Below are 24,247 nucleotides of genomic sequence, written 5' to 3'. Positions count from 1 at the left end.
GATTTAATGTGATTTAGAATCTAAAAATTTTGAACAAGGCCAAGGTAGGGGTAGCATTCAAACGTGAAGTCTGGCTGGATCATCTCTGCATGAGCGTGACTGTACCACCGTTACTCATGTTTATCCAGCCCCGCAAGGCCGCAAGTTAGAGTTGACCATCGGCCACTTAAATTCAGAAGAAGAACAAAATTTCCCCGCACACGGGACACGGCGCACAAGCAAACTCCTGTACAAACCTCAGGAAAAAAAAACCAAAAAAACAAACGGCGTTCGAAGAAATCTCTCGAAAAAGGAAAATAAAAACGGGCAACGAACCAAACGCCGAAGCGACCCACCCCGTCCCCGTCACCTCCTCCACCCCTCCTCACCTCCATCTCAATCTCCATCTCCACCAGAAACAAACAAGTGAAACAGCGCAAACCCTTGCTCCGATTCCCCTCCTCCTCGGCCTCCTCGACGGTAGCAGCAGCAGAGCAGGGGCGGCAGCGGCGGCGGAGGAGGAGGCGGAGGCCATGTGGCCCGGCTGCGGCGGGCGGTTCTACTGGGCGCCGGAATCGGCGCCGTCGGCGGGGCAGGCGAGGGGCGTCGCGGTTCTGTTCGCGTGGGTGTGGAGCGACGAGGCGCAGCTGCGGCCGTTCGTCGAGCTGTACTCCTCGCTCGGGTGGCGCTGCCTCGTCTGCCATCCCGACCTCGTCGCGCTGTGAGTGCCACCGCGCCGTTACTCGTTTGCACTTGGGGGAGGCGCTCGATTTTAGCTCTACTGTACTGTAGCTTATACTTCTATCCTGACCTGCCTGTGCGGCTATAGCTATACTCAGGTTTAATTTCAGAGATTGCTTGCTAGTATGTGGCTCCTGAGATCGTGACGCAGGAAGGATTTAGGTTTGGCTACTTGTGATATTTTGCGGCGATCAGATTGGTTGGGCATGGTACTTAGCTGAGTTGTGTTGAGTTTCGCAACTCCCTCTGGGTGTTAATGTCCTAGTCTTAGGGTTGTTGTAGTTGTGCAATTTTTACTGTATACTTTGTATTGATGCCATTTTAGCAAGCTTTCCTGTTTGGCTATTAGGCATGGACGTCTTAGTTAAGTTACTGATTACCTTATGTTCGCTGCCAGCCATTCAGCAGTGTTTTTCTCTCACAACAAATCAGCCAACAGTACTTTCTGCCATGGCAAAGATGTTTTGATCGTTGTAATTAGGAATAGATCATTGCACTTCAAGGTTGGCATAATTTTCAAACACTACTTTACAAAGTAAAACAAATTGCATCCATAGAGAATGTCCTGTAATGTTATCATTCCTGTCGATCTTCAGCATAAGTCCCTAGCATTGATCCAACATGTTCCTTATCCTTTTTTCACTTCTTTTCCTTTTATGTGTTGACACAGTAATAGAGGCTAAAACCATATATGTATGGGTTCAATATGTAGCTGGGTCTATCCAAACATTTTTGTTGCTTGAATAATGTGCAGCTGGATGCTGGAAGCTTTATAATTATTTTCGTGGCCAATTTGAACACAGTAGAACAATTCTGATTGAATAATACTAGCATGCTGATTATCATCATATTGTGCTGAAGTTAGAAGGGTTTTATTGGCAACATTTAATTCACAGGTGGAGCGGGAAACTTTTCCCATAGACCTTTAGGCTTTAAGCAATAATACGTTGAATAGGGTTCTTTTCGTATTTAGAAATGACACTTGTTGAACCTTACTTCAAATATGATATAGGCGTGCTAAAGTGTAGTGTTTCAGTGGGGTTGCGTGCATGATTGGGCCCCTTTATAAATCTGATTATGGCACTGTACTAATTCCTATCTTCTTCCAGATATCTCTCTGAGAAAGCAACATCACTGGCAACTGGTGTTATTAATGAGCTGGTTAAGGTAAGTATTTTTGTCTCTCCCTTATTATTGTGCCTACAAATATCACACAGTACATTAAGTGGACAGAGATTCTGTTAAAGGTTGGAGAATTTAAAATTGCATGCTTCTTGTTTTTTTAGCCAGTAACAGTACTTTATTAGGCCTTTTTTCCTGATCCACACTATTGTGTAATGCACTAGGCAATGTCTCTTTTAACTCTTTGTTACCATTTGTACTCAACCTGTGGCTTACACGGAAAATTTGTAGGTGATGAGATCCTTAGAATGCAAGCACATTATAATTTATATAATTATTTTATTATTACGTTGCGTTGCTTTTGTACTATCTTTTAATTCTGTCACCTCTGGCTCTATGTGACCTTACTACTGATTGAGAACTGAACTAGCATGTTTTTCTATGATACCTCTGAATTATGATCTACTGGAGGACTGTTTAAGGTGTTGGCAAATAGGAATCCATCGTTCTACTTAACTTTTTTTTTGTACTACTTCAAATAATTGCCCCCCACCCCCCTCCGGGATAACATGGAATGCTGGTTTTCAGGAACTGAGAGTAAAACCTGTGCCAACTGTTCTTGCTTCCTTTTCTGGTGGCTCAAAGGGATGCATGTACAAGGTTATTCAGGTGCATGCATTATCAGTTTATCACAAAAATTTCTTTTATGATTTAATCGTAACTGCCATTTGTAAATAGAATCATCTGTCTTTTTCTAATGAAAAATAGATCACTTGTCCCAGTTGAAATGACTGAATTTCTTGGATTTTCCAGTTACTAGATGGAATATGTGAAGGAGATGCAACCATGGTATGTGATGCCTTTCTTCTCATTCATTGATTTCAACATGCATTGCTATCAATACAAGTAGGCAAGGAGATTGGAACCTATGAACAAATCTTAATTAAACGGTTTTCGGGACACATTGAGACTTATAGCTAACAAAGTAACAGTCTATAAATGGTCATATGGATTAGGTACTGCTAGGCTATAGTTTCTTCCAGTTGTTTAGTGTGATAAGCTATGCTTTGCTTGAATATGTTGAATGTTTTCTTTGTCCTTCATCAGTGATAACCCCTTCCTTAAATGTTAACTTTGTACTTTCTGGGTTGTACCTTCTTCTAGTATGCAATTTTGTGTTATGATTTGTATCAGCAGCAATGATTGATTTTGTGAAGTCCATCTTCATCATTATATTTGTTAGTCATCATCTTGGATTTATCTTGAGATGACTTATAGCTAACAAAGTAACCAGGGGCGGATCTGCACCCCGGGCTAGGGGGGCTGCAGCCCGGGGCGTGGCCCAAAATTGCTAAGAACACCTCTTCATCTCTAGCCCAAAATAGTTCATAGTCTAGGTGTTCAGCCCTACCCGCACTAATCTGCTGTAGGATTTCTAGCCTTCTCTTACTATTTAGCCCTTCCTCTTGCATCGTTTCTGGATCCGCCACTGAAAGTAACAGTGTATCAATGGTCATATGGATTAGGTACTGCTAGGCTATAGTTACTTCCAGTTGTTTAGAGTGACGAGCTATGATTTGCTTGAATATGTTGAATGTTTTCTTTGTCCTTCATCAGTGATAACCCCCTCTTTAAATGTTAACTTTGTACTTTCTGGGTTGTACCTTCAACTAGTATGTAGTTTTGTGTTCATGATTTGTATCAGCAGTAATGATGGATTTTGTGAAGTCCATCATGATTATATTTGTCAGTCATCTTCTTGGATTTATCTTGAGATAAAATATTTACTGTGTATGTTTGATTAGTTTGTTCAGCTAACATAGATCTGTTTATTATCAATATATGCGGTTCACCATTGGGTGGAGATTAGCTATTTGGGCTACTGCTCTTAATTTCTTGGTTAAGACGTTGAGTTTCTTGACATAAAATTTTCACTGTGCAGAAGGACTATCGGTTAGTGAGAAACTGTATCTGTGGGCAAATTTATGACTCTAGCCCTGTAGATTTTGTCAGTGATGTGGGCACCCAGTTTCTCCAAAAGCCTGCTGTTGGAAATTCATCTCAGTCAGCTATATTACGTTCATGGATAGCAAAGGCTCTAGCTTCTGGCATGGATACTCTCTTCCCAAGCAGGATTGAAGCTCAGCGTGCAGAGTACTGGCACACACTATACTCAGCAGCAGTAAGTTCTGTTTTATCTGTGATATTTGTCATATACCATCTTTGATACTCATGATATTTTTCATTTATTGTTCTTGCAGGGATTGGGTCCTGTTCTTATATTTTGCTCAGAAGATGATAATCTTGCTCCATGCCATATTATCTGTGGTTTTGCAAGGCGTTTGATTGAACTAGGCACGGAGGTTAAACTTATGAAATGGAGTGAATCCCAACATGTCGGTAAGGTTCTTATCTTGTCTTCACCACTATTGATAGCTCATTTGTAACTTGAATTGAATATGAATGAAACCAATGCAGCTTCTTTCCAAGATGTGGCATTAATCTCATGTATTGAATTCTAAGTACAGTTGTACAACTATTTGAGACCATATGTACCACATCCATGAGCAGTTAACACTTGGATGTAATTTATTTATTCATACTCAATATTTTTATAAAACTGACTTGAACCACATGTTCTGATACCTGGATTGGGGCTGTTATCAGTCTGAGAATGGTAGAGTAGACTGAACAATTCCTCTGTTGTCAATTTCTCAGGGGCGCACAATATTTGGTATGGGAGTTTACTCATAAATGTTGAGGAAATGACAAGTGGGAGGAAATTTCCATGCCAGCGTTATAGCTTTATTTAGGCATTAGGATGGTCACACTAGAATAGTAGGGGGCAACATTATAATATACACAGTCTAGCTGCTGCAGATATGTGGGTCAACTTGAAACCTCAATTTTTTCTTCTCTGCTGCCAGACAACATGTCACATTTTACAGATAATCAAATCACTTTTCTGATTACTTGCAGGCCATTACAATTCACATGAAACTGAATACAGGACAGCTGTAGATGATATGTTGAAGAAGGCTCTTGTTACCTTCTGCCACCGAAGCCAACTATATGACTCAAATATGGCTGGTGACCAGGAGTACAAGATAGCGCACTCAGTGTGCAGTCTACACAATGCTGCAGCCAATTCAAATGAGAGCTTAAGAAGGGTTGCTAACAGTCCTAGTGATCACTTCTTCTTGCCAAGTTCAAAGGATCATGATGAATCTCGGGAACCCGGTTCTCTGATTGAGGATCAGAGGCGCCACATATCCCATCCACCCTGCATGGAGCCTAAAGGAGTCCTTGGACAAATCCTGTATGATGTTTGTGTTCCGAAAAATGTTGAAGGATGGGACATTAAGCCAACAGTGTCTCCGAATGGACGGCCAACATTTGCTTCTGCCCGGCAACTTGGTCCATTCAATCCCATCAGGTACTTCCGACGCTCAAGACTATAGTTTTCTGCAGGAGTTGAGATTTTTGTATATATAATGGAGGCAAGGTGTCTAATGGCAACTCTGAGCAAGATTTTACCTATGTAAGTTCCCTGTAATTGTTTCTGTTTTCCTTTTGCACCGCTTGGCGAGAGAATGTACATATGCTTTGTATATTATATGAGTGTGTACTAGAAGGAGGATCGTGGATATAGTTTCTAGGCGGGTTGTAAGGTGCACGCTAACATTGAATAGCCAAAGGGAATGCATTATTATGCTCTTGTAGTTTCCTCTATATTTCATGTTCGTCAAATCTAATTATCAGAAAAACTTCTCTTCCTTTTTACTGATCATAGCTGCTGTTAGTATTTTAATGTTGATCTTTTTTTTTTCTTTTTTTCTTTTCTTTTCTTTTTGCTTGGTATCTTTTGTTTCTTTTAAAGTATCATTTTGTGTTTAGTGCTGTCACTGACTGTATTTCTGTTTCACCTCATAGTTCTAACTTACTGAAACAAATACAAAGATGTCAGCCAAGCGAACAGGGTGGACGTTCATATTTTTGCCTTCGCCTTTTTAACTGTTCAAATCATGAGTGTTTGAATAGCTTGTGAAGCTCATTCGAATTCTATTTTCCAGAATTATTGGATTTGCTATGGGACTAAATGCTGACTCAATCGATATAGATGGGCCATTGATCACGTTTCCTGTCTTGGAACTCTGAAATCAAAATATTCTAAATAGATGCTAGGGTTCTTGTTTTTTCTATTCCTTCCAAAAAGAATAGCCACAATGAAGTATTCCTTCACAGTACACATTAAGGGGCTGTTTGGTTGCTAGCCACAATTTGCCACATTTTACCTTAGGCAAGTTTGACCAAGTTGGCAAGTGTTTGGTTCACAACTAAGCTTAGGCATGATTCTTTTGGGCTCAACATGTCATAGAGTTAAAAAGTGTGGCAAGATTCCTTTAGGCATGGCAAAGTGTGGCAACCAATTTGTTAGCCACACTTTTTGTGGCTTGCCACACTTGCCTAAAGTTAGTTGTGGTAGATTGTGGCTAGCAACCAAACATCCCCTAAGTATTCAGATGCCCTGGTCCCTTGGAATGAAATTTGAGGACTGAGGGAGCAGTTATGTTACAATGCTACGAAATAGTGACAGCAAAATTTTTAGAATCCGAATTAGCATATGCAACTGTCATGCTTAGGTCTAGCTGGAGGAACCACAAGAAAAGTCCTAAAATGATTTGCAGAGTTACAGATCGCAGACACCGCAACCAATTCATGTCTGTAGTCTGTGCTCGCTTTTTTCCTCCATAATATCTTTTTGATAAGACGGTTCTGTATTATTAATCAATCTTATGAAGCCATAAGATGCATGATATCGAGAATCATATCTACTTTAGAAAATGAGAATTCTTCAGAAGCATTCGTCTTGAAACAGGCCCTGCTGGGACGGGCAAGCTGGATCTCAACTTTTGGACTTCCTGACTGGAGCTTCTTGTTGGATGTTCCTTCGAAGAAAAACGAAAAAAGAGAGTAATAACTTTCTAAATTTCCTCCATGTTCCAAGACAGATCGAATACGAACCTGTGTGTTCTGGCCAACGTTGGCAGCACCCTATGCTCTTTCTGAACTCTAAGGCGTTTTCAGACGAAGTTTTTGTACTCTATTAGTCACAGAGAAAACTCATGAAACGTTCATATTTGTGCGGCAATAGATGGGGTAAAAAAACAACGTACTTCTACTCTGGTACATTTTACTGCATGTGTTTAACATTTGTGCCACAGCTAGAGAACCTGTTGATGAGCTCTACTACCCAGCTAGCTAGAGAACCTGCTGATGAGCTCTACGAGATAAACAACTGACTACTTGCGGATCAGATTGCTCTGGTCCACGAGTGCCTGTGAAAGCCTACCAAAAGAATCTGATTCTCATTAATCAACGATTTCGCTGCGTCTTTGGAACAAAGAATCCTGGAGTTTCAAGGCTTTCGTATATGATCAATCACGGAACTTTTCTTAAATAACTCAGCCTTTTGCCTCCAAGCATTGTAAAATTTTGTGCTACCAGCACGTACACACCAGTGAATATTTTGTAGAAGGACGTAAAGCAAAAGCAGACTGACATCGACCGGAGAGCAAAGTCTTGATGATGATAAGCATGCTTCATATTGTTATTGCTCAGGGGAATTCTGATTGCCAAACAGGCACCGAAGATTGCACTATTGGAATGGAAGAAAAAAGAAAGATATCTCAATTAGCTAACCCATCCGTGAGTGACCTACAGCTTTTATAAAATGTATTATATCCAAAAAACAGATGTATAAAATAATAACATCTTCTCATGACAAGTGTAAATAGTGTCACTCATAATACTGCCCATGTTAGTACTTTGTTTGTCTTGTCCGGTCGTCCGAACACGTATTATGCTATATACGAGGACAAAAAGTAAGTAAATTTTGATAAAAATTGGATCGCATTCTCAGTCTCGCTCGATAGGTGCCGTTTGGTCGGTTTCTTAGTTCGACACGTCTATGTTTCACTATTGGGAAAAATCTAAAGAACAAGGTACATGTTTCGGTTGCCGAGAGAATTAAGGCCCAGCACAACTGACGATTCCCTAGAGCCGAACGCGCCATCAGCTCATGGCGACCTATGATTTTGCCCAAACAAAAAACTGTGCTAGACAACTCAAACAGCTTGCTATTCTTGTTGTGAAGGTTATTTTAAATTTTGCACCATAAAAAAAATAGACTTCAACAAATGTGTGTGTTATCTAATAACTTTGTAAAATAATAAGTTGTTTATCCTTTGATTTTTACTAGCCATATATAGCCATCACTCGCTATCTAACTTTGTACAATAGCAAAACTGTTATAAAACTTTTCTTTTTTGAGAAGTTTTCTGTTTTACAAAATGACTAAACAATAGATTTTCATTAATAATTTTAACCAAATCGTTGGAGTTACTTAACAAAAGATACTCCTGCTCTGCTACCCTGCTTTGCGAAGCTGCATATGAACCAATCATCCTCAAAGCAGTGTACTTGGCTACTGCTACTTGCCACAATTTTTATCAAGTATACTCAGTGGATCCTCGAGATTTGATCATTCGACCTCTTTGCTCCTTCCATTTCTAGTCTAGATTATATATACTTATGTGCTAATGTAACAGTACCGCATCCGCATATATCCTAATCTAAAGAATGCAGACTGCCTAATGCGGCTTTTAAGCTGCACCACCGATTATTCCCCCTTGAAAACTAGCTCAGTGGCAACTGGCAATAATCTAGCAGCATCTAAAAGCAATCTAGCCACTACTTTATTTCCATTTCATCTGACAATTAATCTACCCCATGTTCAACACGGCCAGCCAAACTCTGATCTTCGCGTGCAAAACGTGCAGTAAACCGAGTCGTATCGTAAAAACGGTCCTCAGCGCCGTGTGGCCCTCTCCTCTTGGACCGGTATATATATAGGATGTAGCCGTGTGCGTCGCTACTTGCAACTGCAACTCGATCAGCAGCACAACAGTAGACTCAGAGCTCTAGCTCACTCGCAAGCTAGCAAGCACTCTCACCAAGCGGAAGCAGCAAGCGCACAGAGGCAAGGCAAGCAAGCCAAGCAGAGCAGCGGTCGCGCGCCGGCGAGGGGATGGCGTTCATGCGGTACCGCGCGCTGCCGCAGGGGGAGCTGACGGTGGAGGAGTTCAGGGCGTGGCTGGCGCAGTTCGACGCGGACCGCGACGGGCGGATCAGCAGGGAGGAGCTGCAGCACGCGCTGCGGAGCCTCAACGTGTGGTTCGCGTGGTGGAAGGCGCGGGACGGCGTGCGCGCCGCCGACGCCAACCGCGACGGCGGCGTGCAGGGGGACGACGAGGTGGCCCGCCTCTTCGCCTTCGCGCAGAGGCAACTCCACGTCAAGATCACCCAGCAGCTCGGCTACTACTGATCTGATCTGATCTGATCTGATCTGATCTGATTGATCCATGCATCGGCCAATAAGCATCGTACCATCGATCGATGTGAGTCGAGATGTATTTATTTATTGTCAGGATGGATTGGATGTGTTGTTAATTATGCCTTTTTTTTTCATCCTGTGGTGGATGTGTGTTGTTGTTTAAACGATGTACGGGTGCTTTACTTGGCTTTTTAAATGTCTTGTGTAATTTGTGGATGGTTTGAAAAGAGTCTGCGTACTCGTATTTCCAATTCAGCTCCACGAACTTAATTTGTTGAGAAATGGTCAATAAATGCATGTGGCATGCTGCGGCCTTCGTTTATCTTGCGAGTTCGAGCTATATATGGGGATTGATTTTCCTTTTAATCAAGAAGGATCAGCGTGATAGATGATCCGATAAAAATACGTAGTAAAAGTGGTGAAAGATTAACACTGCTAGTAGTGCGCAAGTTCAAAGAAAGATCAGATAGAACGGTTTGTGTTGACATAGATACAATCACGGCAGCATGGAGAAAGGCACCGTGGGACCAAGATTAAGATAAACATAACTATTCTAGTGTTTTTCTTAACTATATGTGACAAGTTTATAAGATAATAGAAAAAGAAGGGGACACGGTAACCTTGGGTCTCAATGAAGCTTCACACCTGTGTGCAGTCAAGGTACGCCATCCGTCCTGTCCCAAAAATGATAAGCATATTTCGTATAAGGAATAATCATATTTTAAAAAATTTGGCCAACAATTATTTAAATAGTATATAAGAATATAAGGCATGAAAAATGCATCACAGATTTGTGTTCAAAATACCACCGAGTTGGTATTACCCAATGATGACATGTTATAGTAAAAATACATTTTATATGATTTTTTCTTGATCAAAATATGCTTATTATTTTGTGACGTAAAGAGTATGTACCAACGATTGCACACTCTCAGCCTTGTAGTCATAGAATGAGAAAGTGAGGGAGATGGGTGATGTGGTGGGGTGGTGGGGGAGGAGGAGAAAGAGGCAGACAATGAGGGCATGCATAGACACAGTACATAAGCTCAATGTTGTTAAAGAGTGTCAGGGAGGTAGAGCAGGGACAGGAGCTTGTGGCTTGTGTGTTGCTCATCGGGTTGTACTACAACCTAGAAAAAGTATTAGAGAGAGAGAGAGAGAGAGAGAGAGAGAGCAAATAGATCTGCATACAAGCATGGTTTCTTAAGCCAATGTAACGAGATACGATGTAAAAAATGGCCCAACAAAAACATCTAGAGTTCATTTCAAGATTATAAATATTTTAAGGGGGTTATAATATCAGATTTTATAGTTGATGAGTTGCCCCAACAAAAAATATTAGGGGTTCGTTGGACATTATTAGATACTTTAAGGGTTACAATATCCAATCTATAGTTGATGAGTTACTTTGTCAACTCTTGATATATTAAGGGGGTTATATAGATCTTTTCTACTGCATGTCAACTAAACCTTCTTCAAAACTACATCAAGAGGTTACTTAGATGGTTTTCAGTAGTTTTTAAGTAGAATATCTGATTTTAAAGGTGACGATGGAGTAGAACAACCACAAATTAAGTACACTTTTCTGAAATAAAAAAGGAAAATTCTAGGTTAGGATGAAGAACCATTTTTTCAGCGAACATCTTTATTTCAGCAGCATGAAGCTGATAGCAGCCTTGCATAGTTCAAGGCTACAGACATAAGTGCATCCAGTAATGGGCACTAAGTTACATGTGCTTGATTTGTACAAGCCAATGCAAGACAAGTTGGCTGGGATTGTGATAGTGATTGTCTAGCTAAGTTGTCAGCCGTTTGGTTTGAGGATCTATGTACATTGAGGATCTTTTGGTCTCCATGCCCTATGTAGTTAGTGAACACTTAAAGTGCTTAATCCTCCAATCTCGTGGGTTTTCTTGGTCCACGTCATTAAGGAATTGCACAAGCCATTGGTTATGTGAGAGGACATGTATTTGTTGTAGATTTAGCCGATCAATGACAATTGCAGCAAGGAAAATTGCAGTAGTTTTGGCCAGATGTAGCCCCTACCATTTTTGCCTTGATATAGATGGTTTGTGCAGGTTAAATCTGAGTATTAATAATAAAGAGATCAACACTTGCACGTCTAGTTTTTAGGTCTAGGCTAGAGTGATTGAAAATCAGATGTTAGTGATGCGTTAGGGTAGCACCTTGCTCCTGACAATAGCCCTAGGAGATCAACTGTGAGTTATCTGTCCACCAAGTTGTTGTTGTTGTTCCTGTATGCCAGATTCATTGGTGTTTCCATTGTTGATGCCCCGAATGGAAGTGTTTCCATTGTTGTGTATTGCTTCCTGTGTTGGATTTCCTGTTCATCGTGTGTGAGTTTGCAGTGTTGATAAATGCCGCCATGGTGTACCGGTTGATGCCTTGATGGTGGACCAAACAGGAACCTCCAAAAGTCCCAACCCATCTAACCGGGCCGCACCCCGCAACTCCCGCGGGCCGCACCAGAGGGGCCTGGGCTCAAGCTCAACCGAATCAGCCCCGCGCCCGGCGCTTCTCGTCGACGCCGCCGACCAACAAGACGCCTCGCACGCCACGCCACGCCACCAGCGAAGCGCCTCTCACCGCCGCAACCGCAAACCCACGCGATGGCGCCGCCCGACTCCATCTCCACGCGCTCCTCCCTCCCCCTCGCCGCTGCGCCCATGTCCGACCCGACCCCCTCCCCCTACGCTGCGTCGCCGCCGCCTCCAAACCCGCTCGCGGCCGCCGCGTCCTTCCTCCAGCACCACCTCTCCCGCTTGGCTTCCCACCTGAACGCCCCGCGCCCCGCCCTCGCTGCCGCGGCCGCGGCCGCTCGCACGCCGGGCCCCCAGGGCGCCTCCCTATCTCTCGCGCTTGCGCCCGATGAGGTCGCGCGCGCTCTCACCGGCACTCCCGTCTTCACTGTCTGCAACTCCAGCAACGAGTTCGTGCTCGTCTCCGACCCTGCCACCGGCCTCCGCTCCCTCGGCCTCCTCTGCTTCCGTTCCGAGGACGCCGACGCCCTCCTGTCGCATGTAGCTCTTTTGCCAACTGTTTGCCTTGGGCTTTTGGTTTTGGATTTTTCACTGATTGTTCGGGGGTTTGTGTGGTTTAGGTGAGGACGCGGCAACCGGTGCTAGGGAAGGGGGCAAAAGTGGTGCCTATTACACTTGATCAGGTTGGTTTCATTCTGTATGTCTTGTGGTTACTTGATGGCCAATTTTTCATTGAATTGTGGGTTTTGTAAGGTTTTTGTGTTTTGTTTGAAAGCCGCTCCAGTAATTGTAGGCACCTTAACTTAGTAGCAAGGTGAGAGGTAAGACTCCTAACTAAATTTGAGTAGTTCTATCTGGCTTATCAACAAGGAATTGTGGACGCTCTCCTGACTTAGGTAGTCAATTCCTTATTAGCTTATCTTGTTCATGCTTTTAAGATGCTTTAAGCTTGGTTGACGCAACTGCAGCTCTGGTCACTCTAGTGCATGCATAGACATTATGCAAACATATACCTCATAACTTTGCTCTTTTATGCAGGTCTATATGTTGAAGGCTGAAGGTATCGCATTTCGGTTCTTACCCGACCCTCTTCAGATAAAGAATGCACTGGAGGTCTGCTCTTTAATAGATTTTTCACTCATTGCTCTATTAGCTTATATATACCTGGGCCTATTTATAATCTACTCCCTCCCTTCTCCCTATGATGTGAGAAGATTGCAATTGCTCTTGCAGCAGCAATACAATAATTGTTGTTTTAATTATTACTTTACTTTCTTGTTATTTTATTACAAATATAGAGATGGAACATGTATGTCCACTTCTCCATATCTTGTAATTAAATGCCGTAATATTGACTTCCTTGGCTTCATTGGCCTACAGTGGTTTGACTGTGGCAATGTGGCCAATCATGTAATTACTAGGGTACTAGCAATATTCCCATAGCACATGCATAAACTCTACATAATCGGTATGACTTGGCAATATGTATAACCATAGCTATTGGTTTAACATGTTCCAACATTTGACAGAAAACATATGTTTGAAAAGATTTTGTTACTTTGAGCAATCCCAATAAATTGGTAAGAGGTCTGAACATTTGTGGCTAATTGTATGTCTTCAATACAATGCATGAATCCTAGACATATGGACATAGAATATGTGAAGTGTTAGTTCTTACCATAGTGCTTAGGTGTTGGATCTTTTCTAAATCTAAGTTAAGTTTAGGTAACACATACTTTTTGGCTTTAGAACAAGTTATGTCTTGCATATCGGATATGTGGATCATTACAGCCCCCTTGATTATTCTTCAAGTACGAAGAAAAAAGGTACTTCATCATTGTGACATGTATTACCCTTTTTATTTTCCAGATGAAATCGGGCTTAACTGCTTTTGATGGTGTTCCTGTTTTTCAGGTAATATCCCTGATTTGGTCACACTAATAAGATATTTTACTTATATTGACCTATTCAATTTTAGTTTCCTATGAATCGTGTCAATTTGATGCCGTGAGTAGTTCTTGTTATATATGCTAAACTCAGTCAAATACTCGCATGTATTAATTCGCTAGGATGCCCACAAGGAAACCCTTCATTTGTACCACAAATAAGTGTAACCTTGGGGCGCTACCTCCATACCTTTGTAACCCGAAACACATCCTAGCAATTAGTAAACATTTTCTTGATTAAGCAATAACAGTAATTCCTCTCTTGGGAAAATTAAAGACCACTAGCAAATTGTTGATTGATGCCTTGGCTCTAATAATTGCTAGTGCATTTAGCTAATGCTAAATCCAATGGATTATGGATAGGCTCTAGAAGAAAAGGTGTGAAAGAAATTGAAGCTGCTTTGTTGTTTCTATGATTTACTTGCCCATCCCCATTTATTGTGAAAAATAATTGTACGCCCATTCTGTTCAGTCATGCTGTGCTGTCTCCAATCAAATTCCTTTCGTTTTTTGTCCTTTTTCAAGTTTATTATATTTATTCTCATCTGGACCTTTTATGCAAAGGGACAGCATAACCCTTTTTCTTCATTAAGATAAACTGTATGTGGTTTCTGGCATGAAAGAGTGACCACACAGCAAAAAACGACCTAGAGAAAGTGAAAATGCATACAAAACACAATCAACCAAACTGCAATTGTTGCATTAGTGTAGATAAAATAACTGCCAAGATGTTCATAGTTTCATATATTGTCGCTTCAGCTTCATCAGAATGATGTCTATCTTTTTCCAGGAGATGCTCCACTCCACACTTTACCTGAGATTGTTGTGCAGTTCCTTTTAGTTTTATACTATTCTGATATTTGTGCCACTAGACTTCTGTTTTGGGGGTTTGTGATCCTCACTGCTACTATGAACCATTAATTGCTGCAATGAAAATGTTCCAATTGCATGTGCAGTCAGATCTTCTGGTTGTGAAGAAGCAGAAGAAGCGCTACTGTCCAATATATTTTCAAAAGGTTTGCCAGGCTGCATTTTATATCTTGTAGTGTTCCTTAGACCTTTAGTTTTTTAACACTTACCTCGCGGTTCAGGAAGACATAGAAAGAGAACTTACAAGGGCTTCCAAAGGTTCAAGAGGGTCAGTCTTGTCTAAGCAAATTATGGTATGTGGTTATGTTTGGTTATAGCTCACGTAAATCTCTCATGACAGCTACTTTAACTCTTCTGTGTTTTTCTTCCAGGTTGGGAGTTTGGAGGATGTCCTGAAGAAAATGGAGGTATGATGGAGATAAAATGGCACAATGGATTGCCTGTACAGTTGTGCTAGTTCAGCAGTTCTTACCATTCTGCTATTTGATTCTGCAGATAAATGAGAGAAATTCTGGGTGGGATGATTTAATCTTTATACCCCCTGGGAAGAACCTCAACCAACATATCAATGAGGTATCAGCGTGATTTTGTTCCACGGTGATAGCCCAGTTTGAACAGACTATTCACTATAAATGCTATGATGGTCAGCCAAACAAAATATCAAATTGCTGCCTGAGCTTTTTCTTTGGATAGCAATTTTCATTGTAGCTTGGTGAGGGAAAATTAACCAAGTGATAGAATATGGTTGTGAAACAATTTTGTTGTTGCATCTATTCACAAAAACTAACACAGGTTACACAAGAAGATTTGATGAAGAGTAAGATGCGACATTGGTAAATCACCCAGCAATATAGTTTCATGAAAGTATTCTCAGGATTATATACAATATCGGAAAAGACATGAATGCTTAAAGGCCCTGAAATAGTTTGGTTTTGGTAGTGTTTGGACGTCACAAAGAAAACCATGCTTTTGCTAAAACTATAGTTTTTTTTTGGTTTTTAGAAAATCCATTCTAGACCTTTCTCTTCTGACGTAGTATGACATCCATAGGCCCTAAACTGTAACTACTCCGTAGATCTATGTTAAAAAAAAATTATTCAGCACTCCGTTTCAAATTATAAGTCATTCCAAAAATCTTGGAGAGTCAAAGTTTTTTCAAGTTTGACTAAATTTATATAGCAAAATAATAATATTTTTGGTACCAACCAAGTATCATTAGATTTTTTGTTAGTTATATTTTCATAGTGTACCTATTACACTATTTTATGATATAAATCTTTATATTTCTCTCTATATTTTTGGTCAAACTTGAAAATGCTTTGACTCTTGGATTGACTTATAATTTGGAACGGAGGGAGTAGATCTTTAGACGTAGACATTTTTGGGGATAGTTTTAAGGCCTTGTTTAGCTCCTTAAAAAAAATTTGCAAAAATTTTCAGATTTTCTGACACATTGAATCTTGCAGCACATAGAGCATTAAATATAGATAAAAAAATAACTAATTGCATAGTTTATCTGTAATTTGCGAGACAAATCTTTTGAGCCTAGTTAGTTTATGATTGAACAATATTTGTCAAATACAAACGAAAGTGCTACAGTGTCTATTTTATAATTTTTTTTGGATTTTGACACTTTAGTATTTTCATTTGTTTTTGACAAACATTATCCGATCATGGATTAACTAAGCTTAAAAAATTCGTCTTGCGATTTATAGGTAAACTGTGTAATTAGTTATTTTTTATCTATATTTAATGCTTCATACATGTGACTCAAGATTGGATGTGATGGTGAATTTTGTAAACTTTTGAGTTTTTTAGTGCATCTAAACAAGGCCTTACCTGAGTGCTTTTGGTAGGCGTGATATTCCTATATTTTTAGAGAGGACGGCAGGCGTGATATATTTGCATTCCCCAAAATCTGTATTTCACTGCTTTTGGCTGCCATTTGTCACGAGGAGTTGCACTTGGTACTTACACCATCTGGATCTGGATCCAAAAGTGAACTCAAACCATTTGCTGGTTTGGTTCCTCTTTCTGCATTGAGTGCAATTTATGTTTGTGGCACGGAAGGATAGACGGGGATACGATCGGCACAGATTTCATTACTTCTTGGTACCAGTACTCTACGTTGTTTTGATGTTTTCACACGCTTTCCGATCTTAGAGGAGTCAAGAGACAACTGCAAGTCAACATACAGAATTTCTTGGGCCAGTACTGATTTGTAAAGTATAGCACCTGATTTCAAATTCGACTAGTTTTCTCCGTTCGCTTGTCTCAGTCAATAGTGTTTTTCTCTTATAATAAATCAGCTACAGTACTTTCAGTCATATGACTTTCCTGGCTTCAATTCTTCGGTGAGCTGTGAGGCATTACCCGAGTGTCAGCTTTCTAAGAAGCAATCTACTTATCCGGCTCCTGGTTTACGGGTACCAAGCTTGGTCATTTTTATCTACCACGAATTGGAGTTCTTTGCTGGAAGCTTCATATTCTTACGGGGTAGTAATGGTTCAGGCCAGAGCAACTTCATCAAAATGAACTATCTCCTCTCCCTTATAATCAGGCCTGAGCAACTTCATTAGATATCCTATCTCCCCTCCCTTATAATCAGTTGTTGAAGATCTCGTAAAAGCAATTTAAGGGGATGGAGTGCAGAGCTATAAGCCTATAACAGATTACTCAAAAATCATCCCTTATACGTATGCATCATGATATGTGGTGCCCATATGTCTTGGGCAGATTAATTTGTCTTCTTCCCTCCCTCACCGAGTTCATCTCACTCTTCCATGGCCACACGTAGCTAGGGGTAGTGCATGAAAGACGCACCTCCACGGCCATGTGCCGGTCAGCAGGCGGCACGGACAAGCGGGGCGGGCCTTGGTTGTGGGATGGCCAACGACCGACGGGTAGCAACCATTTGGAACATGAGAGGAAGAGGTGGGGCCATAGCTAGGGCGGTCGCACCCATGATACCATTTCTATATCCAAGGATCTAACAGCTAAGAAATTAATTCCTTACCATGGTTGACCTCTCGATAACTGGCCGGTGTCCAGATTCCAGAACAAAAGAAACCTGCACTAGACATCGGCAAGGGGTAGCGTTGGCGTGCCATGGATTCCGCCAGGGCGATCAAAGGCGAGCGAGATCTGCCGGAGGCAGAGAAACGCCGGCCAACCGTTCCGGGCACTGTCACTGCCGTCTTCTTGCTCTCGTTGCCGCTGCTGCTCCTGTTCTTCCTCTTCGGCGACCGAGCCGTCGCCTCCATCGCCGGCGACTCCCTGGTTCGGCAGCAGAGTACATGCTCCTTCTTCTGATCTCTTATCTACACGCATCTTTTCCACGGTAATGAACCGTGTCTCACGCTTCCATTTTCGTTTGCCAAATCGCAGGCTCCGGCAATGCGTCCTCGTCCTCGTCCCCGGAGACGACAATGGACCGCGACACTCTCCACGATCGGCTCCTCGGCGGGCTTCTCTCGCCAGACTTCGACGCGGCGACGTGCCTCAGCCGGTACGAGGCTTCGAAGCGATGGAAGACGCCGTCGCCGTCGCCGTTCCCGGTGTCCCCTTACCTCGTCCAGAAGCTGAGGCAGTACGAGTCGAACCATCGGCGGTGCGGACCTGGCACCGCGAACCACCGCGAGGCCATGGCGCAGCTCATGTCCGGCCGCAACGGCGACCGCGCCGAATGCAGGTACGTGGTGTGGTTCCCCATCCAGGGCCTAGGCAACCGGATGCTCAGCGTCGTCTCCACCTTCCTCTACGCGCTGCTCACCGGCCGCGTCCTCCTCGTCCACGAACCCTCCGAGATGGAGGGGCTCTTCTGCGAGCCGTTCCCGGGGACCTCGTGGATCCTGCCGCCGGACTTCCCCTACAAGCAGGACGGCTTCTGGGTCGGCTCAAATGACAGCTACCAGCGCATGCTTGAGAACAACGTCGTCCGCTACGACGGCGGCGACGGCGACGACGCCAGCGCGCTGCCGCCCTTCGTCTACTTCCACCTGGAGCAGATACAGCTCCGGCTCCAGAACCACACGTTCTGCGAGGAGGACCACCGCGTGCTCGACAGGTTCAACTGGATGGTGCTCCGGTCAGACAGCTACTTCGCCGTGGCGCTGTTCCTCGTGCCCATGTACCGGGCCGAGCTGGACCTCATGTTCCCGGCGAAGGCGTCCGTGTTCCACCACCTCGGCAGGTATCTCCTCCACCCCGGGAACCGAGCGTGGGGGATCGTGGAGAGGTTCTACGACGGCTACCTCGCCGGCGCCGACGAGCGTCTCGGCATCCAGGTCCGCCTCGCGCCGTTCCTTCCACTCACGTTCGAGATCATGTACGAGCAGATCACCCGGTGCACGCGGGAGCATGGCCTCCTGCCACAAGTGACCGACACCAGCGAGCCGGGTGCCCGGCCGTCCAACGGCACGGCGGCCAAGGTCAAGGCCGTGCTGGTGGTCTCCCTGAAGCCGGAGTACTACGACAAGCTGCACAGCGTGTACTACACCAACGCGACGGCGACCGGCGAGGTTGTCACGGTGTACCAGCCGAGCCACGACCAGGACCAGCACACGGAGGCGCGCGCGCACAACGAGCGCGCCCTTGCCGAGATCTTCCTGCTCAGCTACTCCGACAGGTTGGTGACCACGGGGTTCTCGACGTTCGGCTACGTCGCGCACTCGCTGGCCGGGCTGCGACCATGGCTGCTGATGCTGCCGGACCGGACCACGAACAGGGCCGCCGTGGCTTGCGTGAGGCCAGCGTCGGTGGAGCCATGCCTGCACTCGCTGCCGTCGCTCGTCTGCCGGGCGGAACAGGATGTTGACCCGGTGGCGCATCTGCCATTCCTGCGACACTGCGAAGATGTGGGCCTCGGCCTCAAGCTGTTCGATTGATTTCGCTCCTGCATAGATGCTTGCTTCTTCGCAATGGTACTATCTGTACATTTGTGAAAATGAACAGAGCCAAATAAATAGCACAATTCGAGTCATGGAAAAGGAAAATATTCTTTTCATTATTGTTGTTTTCACTCGGGGTGAACAAGTTTCAGCCCCCAGCTCATGTCTTCACAGTGCTGGACATGTGGCACCAGCTTTCCCGTGTCGGCACCGTGCTTCGCCCTGCAGTCGTAGAACGGCGGCCCGTGCATGCACGGCTCCATCGACTTGGCCCGCCGGCACGGCGGGTAAGGCGTGGTGTGGTTCTCAGGCCTGAACATGATCCACGGCGTGAGCCCACCGAGGCCGTGGCCGACGTAGCCGAACGTCGACCAGCCGCTGGTGACGATCTTGTCCGTCATGCCCAGGAGGTACATCTCCGCCACCGCCTTCATGTCGTGCGTCGTGTAGCCGGAGAGCTGGTGCTCCTCGTGGCTCGGCTGGTACACGCTCACGACCTCGCCGGTGGCCGTCGCCGACTGCCAGTACTTCCACCGGATGTTCTCGTAGTACCACGAGCTCAGGCCGGTCATCAGGACGGCCTTGGACCGCGCACCGGCCGTCGACGGGCGGGGCGGTTCTTGCGTGACCACGTCGGGGAGCAGGTGCTCTTGCGACGTGCAGGCGAGGATCTGCTCCAAGATGTGCTGGAACGGCGTGTCCCCGTCGAACACCCTCACCTGGATGCCCAGCCTTTCGTCCGAGTCCCTCAGGTACGAGCTGTGGAACCTCGTGATGAGTCCCCAAACTTTGTTCGTCGGGTGGAACAGGTAGTGCGCCAGCAGGTAGAACACCGAGTCCTTCCGAGGGAACATCCTGTGGAGCTCGTCCTGGTGCGCCGGGTTCAGGAACAGCGCCGGCACGAAGTAGCCGTCCGTCCTCATCACCAGCCACGGCGCGCGGCGGAGGAACGGCCGCTCGTCGTCGCAGAAGAAGAGCTTGTCGTGGTAGGTGCAGGAATGGTCGAGGTCCACGAACACGTACGGGAGCCTGGACGCCAGCGACGCCGCCGCGCTATCGTTCCGCACCAGGTTCCTGTAGCTCTCCCGCACGTCGCCCGTCAGGTTCTGGAGGTTGCTGATGGGGAAGTTCAGCGGCAGCAGCCACGAGGTCCCCGGGAACGGCTCGCAGAAGATTTCGCCCGTCGACGTGTTCCCGTCGAGGAGCAGGACGCGGTCGGTGAGCACGGCGTAGAGGAACGCCGACGCCACGGCCAGGATCCTGTTCCCGAGGCCCCTGTACGGCACCAGCACGAGGTACCTGCAGGCGGCGTCGACGTCGGTGCCGTTGCGGCGCCAGGACCTGAGCCGCGCGGCCGCCGCCCTGTACGCCTCGGTGCCCGGCCCACACCGGCGCTGCAGCGCCTCGTGCTGGCGCAGCCGCTTGATGAGGTGCGCGGACGGCGACCGCGTCAGGTTCTTGCGGTAGAACGCTGACTGGTACCGGCTGAGGCATGACCGCTCGTCGAACCCCGGCACGAGCAGGCCGCCGAGGAGCTTCTCTGCATCGAATTTTCGCACGCGGGGAAGGTAGATTAGAGCTCTTTTCAATCGAAATCGTTTCAAAGCACCGCGAGTCAGAAGATCTAACACCATGCCATACGATAGTCAGAGGATGTGATAGATGAAGAGTGTGTGGATTACTACATTATTACCTTGCCGCGCGAATGTCGCCAGCGGCCAAAAGGACGCGGGCGTCCACGGCGAGTCCCGCCGGCTAACCGTGGTCATCAGGACGGGCAACGCGACGAGGCAGACGGCGAGCGCTGTGACCTTCTTCCTCGCGATCATCCATGGCGTTGTGCTCTGCTCCACCGTACGCTCGTCTGGCTCGGCACGTCGGGCCGCGTTCTCCACGGCGTCCAGGCATTGCAGTGATGGCCGCTTGGCTATGCCAATGCCGACCACGCCCTCCAAGGCCATTGTTATCGGGCCTGGCGGGCGATGCGTTCTTCTCGGGGTCCCGAGATCCCATTTCTAAAATAAGACTTGCAAGAGATTAGGCATGATGGCCTCTTTTATTTGGAAAGGAACTAATAAAAGGAAGATGAATATATATGTGAATAAACAAAACAAAGGAAATGTGTCACACAGTTTTTTGAGATTACACAAGACTGACGGATTGGTAGCGACGATTATGTTTCAAACTAATGGGCTGTGCTTGGGCTGCACACAATTAAGCTGCTGAGCACTGCATGCAGCTGCTGCAGCGGAAGTAGCTGAAGGCATCAGAGCATTTGCTACCAGTGTAATAATTTTTTTTTAGATAATGGAAAAGATCGGGTTTCATCTCTTTGAACCCAAGAGAACCAGATATGGGTTGGGCACTTGGGCTACATGTACCCTAGTGCTGCCGCACTCAGGGAAAGAAAATAAAAAAACAATAATAAATGTTAAATTTTCATCATATTTGCACTAATAAATTATAAAAATTTACACCCATAAAGAAAGCGCATCTCCCTCAAATTTAATTTAGCTTCACTACTGGAATCAGACCATTCTCTCATATAAAACCAAACCCACTCAAAAACCAATCGTAGCATTATTTGGCTATCCAAAAGATGCAAAAGAACTGCATGACCGCCATTTGTAACGACGTCCTGTTTGCTACCCGTGGTAGTGCTAACGTTTTTCTGGATTTTGTGACGACTTTACAAACTTCATGATCTGGCAGCTGGTTATGTCTTTTTTTTTTAAAAAAATGTCTTGCCTTGAAAAAGCATTTGACCTAGTTCAAACCGAAGTGCTCAAAACAATAACTCTAAGATAATTGTCCTAGTTGGTTATACTTCCTGCATTCTAAAGACTTTATTTTCTAATCATGCCCTGTCATTAGTATGATTAATGATTAATGATGATTGGTTAATATTTTCTACCAAATTATTTTCTATCCCCTAAACCCCTTATATTTGAATATAATTTTTGAAAGCTCGTATACGCTATATTATAAGACGGAGAGAATATCTTTTTAGTGAAAATGTTAATTTGTATTTGATATCTGACTAAGCACGAATATTCCTATTTAAGGCTATAATTTTTTATTAGGCCATCCAGTCATAGGCTGTGATTGCGCATACATATATGAAATTAAAACATCTACATTTTTGTGTTTTATAAAAAGGAAATATTAAACAATTTGTCTTAGAATTTCTAGAATATAAAATGCCTCATTGAGGATTAATGTGCATGACGAAAAGGAGCCTTAGATTAACAAATAATAGTAAGAATGACCTATGATACTTTGATTTTGGACAAAATCAGAATGACTTGTTTTTCCGAAAGGAGGTTTTGAGATGCATGCTAGCTCATTGTTCCCCAACACACTGGTAGTTTCACTAACTTGTGGATAAATTTCTAAGTTATTGTTTTTTTTATTATAGCCTTCTATGATATCTGATTTAAAATTAAATTAGGCACATGATGACCCCGTAAAACTGGGTGGAACGAGATGACCCTTTGGGGCTCTCGGTTACGTGTTTATATACACGGGAACAGCCCCCGTGGTGGCGTGTACTGGTTGTTAGGATTACAACAAAGATAACAAACCAAATCTATCTAGATCTAACAAACCTATCTTGTACAACAATCTAGATAGCATATGCTGAACCTAGACACAGCTAACACATATTCTTAACACCCCTCCTCAATCTTAACCGGTAACAAGATTAAGATTGTTTCTAAACTGTACTAACTTGACCAGCGTCAATGGTTTCGTAAATCCATCAGCCAACTGATCAGCAGAATTGATGAATCGAATACTTAACAATTTCTGAGCCACCCTTTCCCTGACAAAGTGAAAATCAATCTCTATGTGTTTTGTTCTTGCATGGAACACAGGATTTGCACAGAGATAGGTAGCTCCTAAATTATCACACCATAAACGTGCCACCGGTGGATGTTCAATCTTCAATTCAGTCATCAACTTTTGAACCCACATCATTTCTGTTGTGGCATTAGCAAGTGCTTTGTATTCAGCTTCCGTACTTGAACGACTTACTGTTGGCTGTTTTCTTGCACACCAGGATATCAAGTTGCAGCCAAGGAATACGGCAAAACTTCCGGTTGAGCGAGATCATCAACACATCCGGCCCAATCCGCATCTGAAAATGCGCTCACCACCATGGAGCTTGACCGTCTGATGTTGAGACCCAGCTTCAGTGTCCCATGAATGTATCGAAGTATTCTCTTGACTGCACTCCAATGCTGAGTAGTAGGAGCATGAAGAAACTGGCATACTTTATTAACTGCAAAGGATACATCCGGCCGAGTAAGTGTTAAGTACTGCAAAGCTCCAACAATGCTTCTGTATTTTGTGGAGTCATCAGGCCCCAGCTTTTCTCCCTGAGTCGCACTGAGCTTATCAACGGTAGAGAGCGGTGTCTTAACCGGTTTGCTGTGAGCCATACTGGACCGCTTGATGACATCTTCAGCATATTTTTCTTGTGACAAGATCAATCCGTCTGAGCTCCTTTTGACTTCGATTCCCAGAAAATAATGTAGTTCACCAAGATCCTTCAGGGCAAACTCCTTTTCCAAGTCCTTCAACAAGGCATCCGTGGCTTCTTGTGATGAACTAGCCACAATTATGTCATCCACATAAACCAACACAAATATTATAGTCCTTCCTTTATTGAAGTAAAATAAAGATGTATCTGCCTTGGAGGATCTGAACCCCAGAGCTTCAAGTTTCCCACACAGCCGCGCATACCAGGCACGTGGTGCTTGCTTGAGACCATAAATAGCCTTGTCAAGTTTGCATACGAAG

The 24,247-nt window shown here is 44.4% G+C and overlaps 5 protein-coding genes across 7 annotated transcripts; 4 read left to right on the top strand and 1 right to left on the bottom strand.

Annotated features, from left to right (window-relative positions):
- Window positions 279–7,070, top strand: LOC8070766. 2 transcript variants are annotated; one of them, XR_002448697.1, is made up of 8 exons: window positions 279–700; window positions 1,830–1,887; window positions 2,431–2,511; window positions 2,656–2,691; window positions 3,785–4,024; window positions 4,104–4,242; window positions 4,822–5,383; window positions 6,722–7,070. XR_002448697.1 is itself a non-coding variant. In XM_002437998.2 (7 exons), exons 1-7 carry the CDS (start codon window positions 513–515, stop codon window positions 5,301–5,303), a joined length of 1,224 nt encoding a protein of 407 aa, XP_002438043.1. In that variant the 5' UTR covers window positions 279–512; the 3' UTR covers window positions 5,304–5,618. The 2 variants fall into 2 exon arrangements, 1 of the variants encoding a protein (XP_002438043.1); XM_002437998.2 differs by lacking the exon at window positions 6,722–7,070 and having other exon boundaries at window positions 4,822–5,618.
- On the top strand, window positions 8,760–9,560 carry LOC8070765. The gene has a single exon (XM_002437997.2). It carries the CDS (start codon window positions 8,933–8,935, stop codon window positions 9,227–9,229), a length of 297 nt encoding a protein of 98 aa, XP_002438042.2. The 5' UTR covers window positions 8,760–8,932; the 3' UTR covers window positions 9,230–9,560.
- LOC8070764 (protein TIC 22, chloroplastic) lies at window positions 11,724–15,419 on the top strand. Its single transcript, XM_002437996.2, has 8 exons — window positions 11,724–12,279; window positions 12,360–12,422; window positions 12,778–12,852; window positions 13,609–13,653; window positions 14,642–14,701; window positions 14,777–14,848; window positions 14,927–14,962; window positions 15,051–15,419. Exons 1-8 carry the CDS (start codon window positions 11,869–11,871, stop codon window positions 15,138–15,140), a joined length of 852 nt encoding a protein of 283 aa, XP_002438041.1. The 5' UTR covers window positions 11,724–11,868; the 3' UTR covers window positions 15,141–15,419.
- Window positions 16,280–19,549, top strand: LOC8080018 (fucosyltransferase 6). 2 transcript variants are annotated; one of them, XM_021449005.1, is made up of 2 exons: window positions 16,280–17,834; window positions 17,943–19,549. In XM_021449005.1, exons 1-2 carry the CDS (start codon window positions 17,573–17,575, stop codon window positions 19,439–19,441), a joined length of 1,761 nt encoding a protein of 586 aa, XP_021304680.1. In that variant the 5' UTR covers window positions 16,280–17,572; the 3' UTR covers window positions 19,442–19,549. The 2 variants fall into 2 exon arrangements, with proteins under 2 accessions (XP_021304680.1, XP_002438040.1); XM_002437995.2 differs by having other exon boundaries at window positions 17,503–17,847.
- Window positions 19,539–21,485, bottom strand: LOC8080017 (galactoside 2-alpha-L-fucosyltransferase). The gene is made up of 2 exons (XM_002436648.2): window positions 21,138–21,485; window positions 19,539–20,984 (listed from the first exon to the last, which is right to left on the bottom strand). Exons 1-2 carry the CDS (start codon window positions 21,403–21,405, stop codon window positions 19,573–19,575), a joined length of 1,680 nt encoding a protein of 559 aa, XP_002436693.1. The 5' UTR covers window positions 21,406–21,485; the 3' UTR covers window positions 19,539–19,572.

This window comes from Sorghum bicolor, chromosome 10 (genome assembly GCF_000003195.3).
Source record: "Sorghum bicolor cultivar BTx623 chromosome 10, Sorghum_bicolor_NCBIv3, whole genome shotgun sequence".
NCBI lineage: Eukaryota > Viridiplantae > Streptophyta > Magnoliopsida > Poales > Poaceae > Sorghum > Sorghum bicolor.
This window is presented reverse-complemented; position numbering and strand designations above follow the sequence as displayed.

Excerpts from the sequence above, each read along its gene's own strand:
- LOC8080018 (XM_021449005.1), top strand. The coding sequence starts at position 17,573 with ATGGTTGACCTCTCGATAACTGGCCGGTGTCCAGATTCCAGAACAAAA. Across the intron at positions 17,835-17,942 it reads CCATCGCCGGCGACTCCCTG|GCTCCGGCAATGCGTCCTCG; the intron begins GTTCGGCAGCAG and ends GCCAAATCGCAG.
- LOC8070764 (XM_002437996.2), top strand. The coding sequence starts at position 11,869 with ATGGCGCCGCCCGACTCCATCTCCACGCGCTCCTCCCTCCCCCTCGCC. Across the intron at positions 12,423-12,777 it reads TGCCTATTACACTTGATCAG|GTCTATATGTTGAAGGCTGA; the intron begins GTTGGTTTCATT and ends TCTTTTATGCAG. Across the intron at positions 12,853-13,608 it reads AGATAAAGAATGCACTGGAG|ATGAAATCGGGCTTAACTGC; the intron begins GTCTGCTCTTTA and ends TTTATTTTCCAG.
- LOC8070765 (XM_002437997.2), top strand. The coding sequence starts at position 8,933 with ATGGCGTTCATGCGGTACCGCGCGCTGCCGCAGGGGGAGCTGACGGTG.
- LOC8070766 (XM_002437998.2), top strand. The coding sequence starts at position 513 with ATGTGGCCCGGCTGCGGCGGGCGGTTCTACTGGGCGCCGGAATCGGCG. Across the intron at positions 2,692-3,784 it reads GTGAAGGAGATGCAACCATG|AAGGACTATCGGTTAGTGAG; the intron begins GTATGTGATGCC and ends TTCACTGTGCAG. Across the intron at positions 4,025-4,103 it reads ACACACTATACTCAGCAGCA|GGATTGGGTCCTGTTCTTAT; the intron begins GTAAGTTCTGTT and ends TTGTTCTTGCAG.
- LOC8080017 (XM_002436648.2), bottom strand. The coding sequence starts at position 21,405 with ATGGCCTTGGAGGGCGTGGTCGGCATTGGCATAGCCAAGCGGCCATCA. Across the intron at positions 20,985-21,137 it reads GGCGACATTCGCGCGGCAAG|AGAAGCTCCTCGGCGGCCTG; the intron begins GTAATAATGTAG and ends AATTCGATGCAG.